Raw genomic sequence first — 10,823 nt, forward strand, 5'->3', positions numbered from 1 at the left:
CGTCGACCCAAATAGGTGTTCCACTTTATCTTTTGGACAATTATGACATGCTGATTTGCTAATTTAATGAGACGTTTCATAGAATACACACAATCAACTTGTTTGGAAAAAAAACCAACTAGCTAGTGTGTCAATCCTAGAACCTTTTACAACATGCAAAAGGCATACCAATGCCTTGACATTTTGGTCGAGGGAATAAAAACACGACCGTCTCTATATTAAGGTAGTGGACAAGCACAAAAAGATTTTTACTTGCCTATATATGGGGCAAACATCTCATAAAATTCTAGGGTGCAACTTAAAGAGAATAAAGCGGATGGAACACAAGGAAAGCAAATTAATAGCAGAGAGGCAATGGATTAAAATGAGATCGGTTCACCTTTATCGCATTTGAAAAGGATGTCATTCCTTAGATGCTCTTAAAATCCTTTAATACTTCACACTTTTTAGCTAACTTTTAAAGAGAGTGAGAGGCAAAGTACCTTAGAGTCAATCAAAACCATTTATTTACATTGAAAATTAAAGCATTTTACATACATTAAACTTTCAAGATCAATTTCTTGCAATTGTAAGTTAGCTGTGGCGTCAGCCTACTTGGGAAGTGCACCTTGTCATAATGCTCACATTCATCATATTTGAAAATTGGGTGGTTTTCCTAATACTTTCGATATAGCTTTGCAAACATGATCTTTTACTCAAGCAAAAAGCTTCAACATACCCTTGGTTTTTTCTTTTTTCTTTCCTCGTGATGTTGCTTGGTATTGCCCTATTAGCTCAAATGACATATGTAATTGAGAAAAAGGAAATTGACATTATTTAAATAGTGCATAAAATTGTTTGACAAGGGCATTTTGCAAAATATTGATAAATTATGACATTTGCTGGAATCCAAAGGTGTTTCTAGAGTTTTTCCTGCTACTTCTCTTGCCACCCTTAGAACCTTGCTATAGAATAATTGTCATTAAGTTTCAAGGTTAGGAATAAGTGAATGAGAGAACCTTGCTATAGAATAACTATGGTGGTGCAAGCTATAATATTTTAATCTCTATATATCGTCAAAAATATGAGAATTTTGATTGAGTAATGCTCTTATTATCCAACATTTCCATGAAATTCCAAGTTTTGCATTGCATCAAAGGAAGTAACACGACTAAATTCAAATATATTAAAATATTGAAACAATGTGGGGAAATGTTTCAATAAATCTATTTTTTTTAATCAAAAGGCAACAAGCCTTTATCACACATTGCTCTCAACATGTACCAATATGTATGTGGCTAGATTATGTTTGTTCTTTGAGGACTACACTTTGGAAAATGGCGAAAATATAACGTGTCATCTTCTAGGTTGGTTCTGTACAACAAAATTGTGGAATTGAATGAGGTGTTGGTCCTTGGATGAAAGATATAGTCATGCCAATAATGAAAACTGACATGATAAAAAGCAAGAGGAACATCTTTCTACTGCACCAAAGGCATTGCATTATACATGGTGTAACAATGTTCATCCTTGAAAGTGTTTGTGTGACAAGTTCATCGTTGAGGTTGTGATGGATTGGGTTCATCAAAGCCTTTTTTCTTTACATACCATGCCAAGTTCAAACATTAACAGACCGCACACCAAAGCCCGTGAAATTTGAGTGAATATAATGTCTTTAGACCATGCCAAATGGAAATGCCACCACCATATGACATTCTTTTTTCTTAGTGAAACAAAAAGAATTTCCAATTTCTTTTGTTTGTGAAGATTCAAGAATAGGAATCTTTGTTGGAATTCCATAAAATGCTATTCACTTATGATATATTTGTTTTATCTCTCGCTTTTTCTTTTTAAAGGGATTTTTCTTTTTCCTTAATAATATATTTATATTTTTGAAGATAATAATGTATTTTCCGAAAACATGCATCTATCAAGGAGTAGGAAAATGTGTATCTTGTAACTTGATCATGTAACTATAACCATGTTCCACTTGATGTGTTTAGTTTCTCAAATATTGGGACTTAATTTATAAGATAGATCTAGTTTGAGAGTAGAAATGTTATTGCACATTATTGTAATGTATTTTTATCACCTTCGCCACATCAAGCTATGGTGGAGATCTTATGCCCTTGTTGCCCTTCATGTGATAGATTCCCTGATTTTACAACAATGAAATTTGCCACAAAAGAAATCCTTTTAACCTCGTAACGTATTTCTTCAACCCAACTTGCAAAACAAAATTGAAGGCATTTCTTATACTCCAATAGAACCATAGCCCCCAATACTTTAAGTACTCAACAATAACTTTGAAGTTGGGCCCCACTCTACTCTCCACATATTGCATTCCAAACCAATCGTGCTATTAACCAAAAACAAATTGATGCTTACTATTCTCCACATCCATTTAGCAAAAGAAACACATTTCTCTCTGTCTCTCTCTCTCTCTCTCTCTCTCTCTCTCTCTCTCTCTCTCTCATTTGATAATGAAGATGTTATGACATAAATGAGGATAAGGTGCCCAAGAGAGAGCTTAGTTGCGAAAACTTCCTAATCAAAGTTCCTTTTAGCTTAGGGCCTATTGTGATAGTCCATGGAGAACATCGAACAAGAACCCATTTCTCATACTCCACAAACCCCGTACCTAAGGTACTCAAACATAACCATATATGATGAGTACAATGAAGCTCTATCTCTATGAGCGAAAACCCTTTCAAAGGCTAACACAATCAATGAAAATGGTATGCTTATTAGTTTTAAACAAAATCTATTTAGGGAAAACATTGTGTTCGGTAGGTAATGATTTTCCTAGTTAACAAAATTAACAAGCCCATGATTTACGAATGGGCATAAAAGGAATCTATGTCTAGCAACTCTTCAATCATTATATATATATAAAAAACATCCACTACCAAAGACCACATGTTCACCATTGGCCACCAACGAAACAATTTTGCATGAAATGGAAGATGAGATTGTCATCCTAAATCATACGCTTGAGGTCACCACTTTATGAAACAAGTAATGTGCCATGTGCTAGATTCCTTCATCACTCAAAGAGCTCTATATTTAATATAAACTTATAATAGATATCATTGGCGTGCATAATGAAGATCAATTGTTTTGTAATGAATGACCAAAATTTTCGTTAATTCTAGAATTGGGCCAAAAGACTAGGCAATCCAAATATGGTCATACCCACGAGGTATATTAAACCTAGGTTCCATAGTTCTAAAGGCCATGGTCTACTTGCATGACTCTAAAATAGCATTTTGCATTGCCTTGAGTTTAAATTATAAACACTCAAAGTAGAGCAGAAAACAATATATTCTTTAAAAAAAATTGAAAGAATAGTTTTTGTAACCTCAGCTATACATTGGCTTCAAATGGTGCATTTTGGTACTTAGTGATATTGTGCCTATTGTTTAGGTTCACTTTGGTATATATACACACCCCTTTTGCAAGTAGTCGACGATGTTAGGCCTTGTGTTTCTTGATAAATAGATTAATATACTTTTGAAAACAATGATGTCATATTTACACATTGTATTTGTGTTGCTCAAATACTCAGCTGGTGAATCCTTAGACAAGTTTTTTGTCCAACAATTATTTTGATGGTACGATAAATCCATTTGAGGATTTGATGATCCAAGGAATATATTGAGAATTTATCCAAAATCCTATGATCGAATGAATGCTTTTATAAGTCACAACAATCAATTGACAAAACTCCATTTCACCATCTTATCTTTATTGGATACAATGCTAACTCAAAAAGGACATGATGACCAAAGCACTTCTAAATTAAAGATAACAACTGATTTTATTTTTTACTTTATTTTTTCCACTCAAATTTTTTGAGGCCAACTTGAGAGCTACCTCAAACCATATTATAGCGATTCAATTGAGGATCTACCGTAAGCGAACCAATTTGGGAGTTTATTTTTTTGCAGAATGTGACTTACTTTATTCAAATGTTCAATTTGCAAATCATTTGGAATGACCAATTCATGTTGTGATTACTTCTTTGGTTCAATCAACTTATACTTGATAAATATAAATTATTGGTAGGACACGCCATGCCACATTGGCTGCCTTTTCATCAAAATATGATTGGATACATACACATGATTGTACTTTTCTTGACTTAACCCATGGCTCGATTCATAAATGGAACTGTCACGTTTTCTACCAAAGTAAATGTAGATGCACATCACAGGGTTTACGTATCTTGGTAGACTCATATAGTGAAGCAGGTAGTAGCTGCATGAATTGTTGTATTTCCTGAGGGGACCCAAGGTTGGAGACAGGAGTCAACATGGTGCCCTACTCAACACCACTTTTCTGATGTCTTAGTTTCAACAGTACGTACAAGGACTCAAACAAAGATTTAGATCCTTCAAATCACATGCCATGATCTTCTGCCCAATAATGACAAAGTTATACCCTTTCTGATTCTATAGATTAAAGATAGATGGATTCTCATGGTAACGACCATATTGCAAATTAAGCAAGAAAGATTCATAAATTTTGGAAAAGAAAAATCATAGTATGCAAAAATCACATGATAAAAAGTAATGACTACTCAAATTTAGACGTGAAACCCAAAATTAAGAGAATGTTTGCAAACCAAAAGTAAAACATTAATGTGTGACATTATGCTGGATACTATTTGAAGATTTCATCGGTTGCATGTTTACATTCTTCTGGATAAGAGAGATTCTTGACCATTCAAACCTCTCAAGATGGCTTGATAATGCCATTAAAAAGCATGTATATATTGCATGAAGATAAAATCATTTTGGGAAAAAAATATCATAATTTCCGAAGATCCTCGAAGCTTTCCAGTGATTTCAGCTTTCTCGTGTTTTCCGCTGATTCTTCAATTCCAACACCTTATCGGCAAGAAAGCCTTTTTAAGTTCAAATTTCCATATTCCCCCATTCCTCTTCCCCCCTCCCCCTGACCCCCAACTACAAAGAAATGGCTACTATAGACATAAGTAGAGATACTTCCAAAAATCAAGAGTTTTTGAGTCAATTGCCTGTTGCCATTCTCGTGATGTCAACGTGGTAAGTTCTATTAGTAAACTAAAATTAACAGAAAGTAGTGCTAGCATGACATTTTAACATTTTCTTTACCTATATAAAAAGGAAACAACTAAAGAGAAGTAAAGAAAAAATCACATCTTCTTGGCTATGCGGCCGAGCATATCTTTCATCGAATGGAGGACTGAAATCTTCTCATTCTCATATTCTCTCGTCGCCTGGAGCATTTCCTTACCAATACATACAAGTTCCGAGAGCATGGTGTGGACCGTTTTTGTATGGGCTTTTTTTGTGGGTGGAGGGGAAGCTTCTGTTGGCTCTGGCATTGGTTGTGGCTTCTCTATTATAAGAGGTTTCTCAGTAACCCGAGGTCTTTTTTGTTGCTTCTTTGTTATCCCCTCTGAAGCTCTAATACCATCTGGATTTGGATGTAATATAATAGCTCCACTATCTTCACCCTTTACATTTACCTCATTCATGAGAGGAAATGGAGGATGCTTGGATATAGGCACAACCTCCGCATGGAACAAGTGATTATTATTATTATTACTATTATTGATATTGTTACTCATGGCACGAGCCCCCATGTAAAAGTCAATCAAATCATAGAATCGACACTTTTGTGATTCGTCTTTATTAGAGAGGTGCAAATCATCTTTGTATTCTTTATAGACTCTGAGCCACTTTTTCCGGCAAGCTTCCGAATCCTTATCAAATCCAAAGCAACTGTTGGTCATCTCACGCTCAACGATTTGCCACAGGTCTACCCTTTGCCTTTGAGGATTAGTGAATGTTGGGTGCATTCTTCCTCGTATATGAATAAGCTGAGCTACCCACACATCTTTCCATCGGATCTTTTCCTTCGTTTTATTTACATCCCGACCTTCAGGGTCGAGTGATGCTCGTTTTGACCGTTTCTTGGCCTTTGATTTGTCTACCAGTGTTTCTTCATTAAGTGAGATATCCTCTCCTCGTTCGGGTACCAAATGGGCACTCTCTAAAAGAGGAGTAGAGTTAGGTAGAACAGAAGTGGAGGCCGAGGTTGGTTGAATGGTATTACTTCCTTCCACTATCAATGTGCTACTGGTCGGAGCTGAAACTGAAGATAAAATATTCCCAACAGATCCCATAGTTGCTTCGGATGGTGAAACCGAATTGGATGCAACCACAGTTGGAGGAATTGGTTCAGCTTGAGCTTGAGCTTGCGCTTGCGCTTGAATTTGAACTTGTTCAGTTTGAGAACTGTGTGCATCTATTGATGATGGAGGGAGCGGGGTTCCATTATTTGGTTCGGCGATGCTTTCCTCTACTTTTATAGATGCTAGAACTACACTAGAAGCGGCATCTAACAGAGGAAGAAAAATGAGAAAAGATTTTGACTATCCTGAATTATCTGATGAACTCAAGAAGATTAGGGTATGCAGTAAAAACCTGAAGCCATCACATCACCCGACATTTGTCAAACCTTTAGAAGCACGTAGTTCCTCACAACTCTTCAATCTGCAGCTGCATAAACACCTCTAAAATCTTTCTCTCTCTTTATCTCTCTCTCACTCACTCACACACACACACACACATTGAAGAATTGCTTTGCAGAATGTAGGTGTTGAATGCATGAACTTCTGGTCTCTGCCAGACAGTATAAAACTGACCTACATCCCTCTGGTCACTCTCTCTCTCTCTCTCTCTCTATGGAAAACAGGTAAAAATTTGCTGTTGCTTCGTAATTTTGAGGACAGTACAAACATGCTATATACAACTGCAGCAATGAAGGTCGCTCTATGAGAATGCTGAGAAGATGTGTGCACAAGAGAAGATTCTCCATGTCATGTTGCTGTGATTGAATCCAAGAGAAGCCCAGACCAACCCCAAGTTGTGAGGAAATCTTGCCTTCTTTCCTCTGCTGCTGTTACAGGCATGACCATATAATATCCCATGGTGAGAATTTACCGTAGTGTTCTATACACGTGGATAAGTGTGGGGGTTAAAAGAGAGTGTAAAGAAGGGGAAGATTACTTTTAATCCTCGGGATTGAGACAACCCATTAGGCCAAGTGTGACCCAAGGCTCCCAGGCAAGTTCACACTTGGGTTGTCTCAATCCTGAGGATTAAAAGTAATCCTCCCCTTCTTTCACTCTCTTTTAACCCTCACACTTATCCACGTGTATAGAATACTACAATAAATTCTCACCACAGGATATTATATGGTCATGCCCGTAACAGCTGCCTCTGGAGCGGCGTAAGTATCCCACTTACTCTGCATACTAGAACCAAGTTATGCCATGGCACTCATTACCAACTAGAGCATATACACTTCTTGACACACCACACGGTGATGGTGGAAACTCTACAAAAGACTTATTTTATAGTCTCTTGAATCATCACAATGCCACATTGCAATGTGCCTGTGGAATATCCTAATCTTATGAGCTCAGTGATGGAGTTCCATCAATTCTTATCATAAGATAAAACAAATACCTGGCCTTTGCAGAATGCTCCCCAAGAAAGCTACCAAATGTAAATCCCACATCACGAAACTCATAAACTGAACTGTGAGCCTGAGAGAAGAGCTATAAACATTGAACCTGTGATTTTTGGTACGTGATCATTCACATCTATATACACAAGTGGGATCATAATTGAACATAGTGGGCATTCTTCTGCCCCATGTCTCCCAATCAACACTGACTCAATGTCTGATAGATGTACTCCAATAAGAGATCGCCACTGAATCTCTTCTCTAAATGGCAATAAATAAAGGATCTGAACGAAGTAAAAAAAAAAACATCTCTGTAAAATGAAGTGTGAGAAGGATGCAATAGGAAAGATGAAATGCCTCTGAAGAGGAATCTAAATTTTGAACTAAATTCTTCCATCGCAAGAGAGTAAGGCAAGTGGAAAGTTTTAAAAACTCCTTAGTCAACAATAGCCCCTGGATGAAGAGGTTGGACAGGATGTACCTACTGTTGCATCTTAGGATCTAAAACCCCAAGCTACCCTATAAGTTGAGAGGAAACACTATTAAGTCATGCAAGGCAGAGTATCCACTCAACCATCAGATCCAAACAAAGGCTTTGGACAAGTGACTGCTTCTATGTAAAGGGTGAAACATATACACTGCCCTGAAACCCAAGCAAAGTAAGACTGTCCAGATAATAGCCATAATGACATTATATACCTGCCGGATCTTGATAGAATCCTTCACGGTAGTGACTTAACATTGTGGAAAAGCCATATGCAGCAACAAGGCTTCCATGAATTCCGAGTTCTCACTGTCATAAGGTTTTTCTCTAGCATGCTCAAAAGCCTTATAATAACAGAAAAAAATTCCAGTATAGAGAAGCAGAAAACCACCATGAATAGCATTTGGAAGATCTGGAATGCAGATAACGGCCCAAAACTCCAAGAAAATTTGTCGAGTAAGTCCAGAAGTCCATCCCTAGGACAAGCCCCAGGGATTGATCCTCCACGCATAAGCAGCATCATTTCAATGAAAGGAAGCAAATGAGAATGGGCAGCATCTGGATACACTATTGGCCAAACATATGAACAGAGTTCATCTAGTGCATGCTTTGTCTCATCTGAGGTCAGTTCCTCCCAGAGAAGCTCTGAATAGAATTAGTGGCAAAATCAAATTCAGTATGTTGAGTATCCTTACTGTCTTGGAAGGATGTCATGTAGAATCCCACCAGACACTGATGAAAGACTGCAACTGAATTGCTATTCATTCTATCTGCCTTTTGAATCCATGACAGGTCAGCTAGTGCAACTCTTTCCCAATCAGCCATTATAGAATTCTGTGATGTTACTTATCTTAATGTGTCAAAAGTTTGGGCGGGCCTGTGAGGTATAATTCATTTTTTTCCATGACACAATGCATGGATCCATATCTATTATCAATTATGAAAACCAGATACAAAGATGTTGATCCTCCTAGGCAGGGATTGTAACATGCCATCAGAAGCATACTGGTTAGTAGGCAAAGCAAGAAATCTAAATAATCAAACCAGTATAACTTATTACACTCAAAGAAAGCAACAGCAATGGTGCAATATGGTGGCAATAGTGCTCCGTTAAAATTACACCAACTCTTCTTTGCCTTTCGAGGCTCGGGCAGGATTTTTTATACAAGGGAAAACGGCGGACTACCTTGACGGTCTATCCCTCATAAAGTAATTATCTTTTCTAAATGTCCTACATTCTCTGATTGCCAAAATGACCTTTCTTGTTCAGATATCAAAATGGCCCATGCTGAATCTTACATTAATTGATCCTAAAAAGTGGGAGGTAGATTTCAAATCACTAGGTGGTAACAGAGGAGAAGTAGGACTGCAAGGAGGAGCTTGCGGATAACAAAGCTGGCATCTAGATAACCACTTCCGCCCCACATTGAACTGTAAAAGAATGTGATGGAAGTGGCAGGCGAGGCCCCCATAGACCTGAATCCAAGGATATCTGGAAATAAGCAGAACGAGATGACAAGATCAGATATTCTTATCAGAATGTTAATCCTATCACCACATGTTGCAATTATACAACAGAAATCGAGGAAAGCCAAGGTAACAGGGAACTGTGGATACTGACAAGGTTCAAAACCCTTCATAATATACTCTGGATACCATGGGTGGAGACCAGTCAGTTCAGAGCCAGAAGCAATGCAGGATTTTGCAAGGAAAATTTTGGCGCATTGGGGTCAGAACCCCTGTCAAGGAGTATGCAACCAGATAAAGACCACCCATGAGGTATGCCACTACATCCAGGCATTGAGGTCACAATCGCTTACAACCAATAATGAATTGAGACCCTTGAACAATAGTGACTTATTATCCATGTGATAACTGCGCTTGAATAAGTGTGGATGGAAATTATGATCAAGTTTGTCACTTCCAGCATTTCATACATGGATCTGAAACAATAGACACGTCAGACATCAATGCCTCCCAAAACTGGAACATCTATCAGATCAATTAAGCACATACGAGATTTTGCTGATTAGTTTCCTTGATCTGGGAATAAACATGTCTTTAGCTGAAAGCATGCTCCTCTGAAGAAGGCAATTGTGCATAATAGAATGTAATCATATCATCTTCTAAACATAAAAAATCAGTACATATCAGTTGCAGCAACAAAGCTTTCATCAGGCATCTTCTAAGTAGAGAACGAGTGGTCTATGACAAAGGAAAGGATAAGCAAACCCTCTTCTTGAGCAAAGGTGATGCAAATCTCTCATTCAGCTGATAGACTGCAAACAAATGCAGCAATAACTGATGATGCATTGGGGAAAACTATATCGATTGTCAATTGATCCACAATCAAATCTCTATATGAGTTCCTTGCATGACCCTTTCGAGGGCTTGCTTTGGCTATCAACTATGACCCATGGCTGCATATTCCAGTTTCCAAAGGCATAAATCCTTTGCGGTTCCAAACTTAAACATGTAGATTACATGAATTTTTCTTTCAAAATAGTCTGCATCGTTTGAACAACCAAATCATGGCTATTGCTCTCCTATATCAGAATAAACTTTTACAATTCCATATGCCACGCATAGAAACAAAAGATTCTATTATTTGTGCTTAACACATAAGGTTCTTCGTTATCTTTAGAAGAAAACCTTTTGGGAAATTTCCAAGAACTACGCCCCATCCTGGCTTTTTCCATTGCCCTATTGAGCACAAATAGAGCCTGTGGCTTCTTCTTGTCATTATCCTCAAGAGAAATGGGCAATTTCACTGGATTTCTCCTGCCAAACCCTTTATTCTTTTAAATCCTGACAACTGCCAAGTAAGTAATGCATA

General features: G+C 37.5%; 1 protein-coding gene across 1 annotated transcript; it reads right to left on the minus strand.

Moving 5' to 3' along the window:
• Positions 1–4,612: 4,612 nt before the first annotated feature.
• Positions 4,613–10,024, minus strand: LOC147847361 (uncharacterized). The gene is made up of 3 exons (XM_087339285.1): positions 10,004–10,024; positions 6,456–6,530; positions 4,613–6,369 (listed from the first exon to the last, which is right to left on the minus strand). Exons 2-3 carry the CDS (start codon positions 6,478–6,480, stop codon positions 5,159–5,161), a joined length of 1,236 nt encoding a protein of 411 aa, XP_087195411.1. The 5' UTR covers positions 6,481–6,530; positions 10,004–10,024; the 3' UTR covers positions 4,613–5,158.
• Between the last annotated feature and the right edge of the window lie 799 nt (positions 10,025–10,823).

Source organism: Azolla caroliniana, unplaced genomic scaffold (assembly GCF_043228905.1).
Source record: "Azolla caroliniana isolate FFs.n. ecotype wild unplaced genomic scaffold, voAzoCaro1.0.p SCAF_1127, whole genome shotgun sequence".
NCBI classification, from domain to species: Eukaryota; Viridiplantae; Streptophyta; class Polypodiopsida; order Salviniales; family Salviniaceae; genus Azolla; species Azolla caroliniana.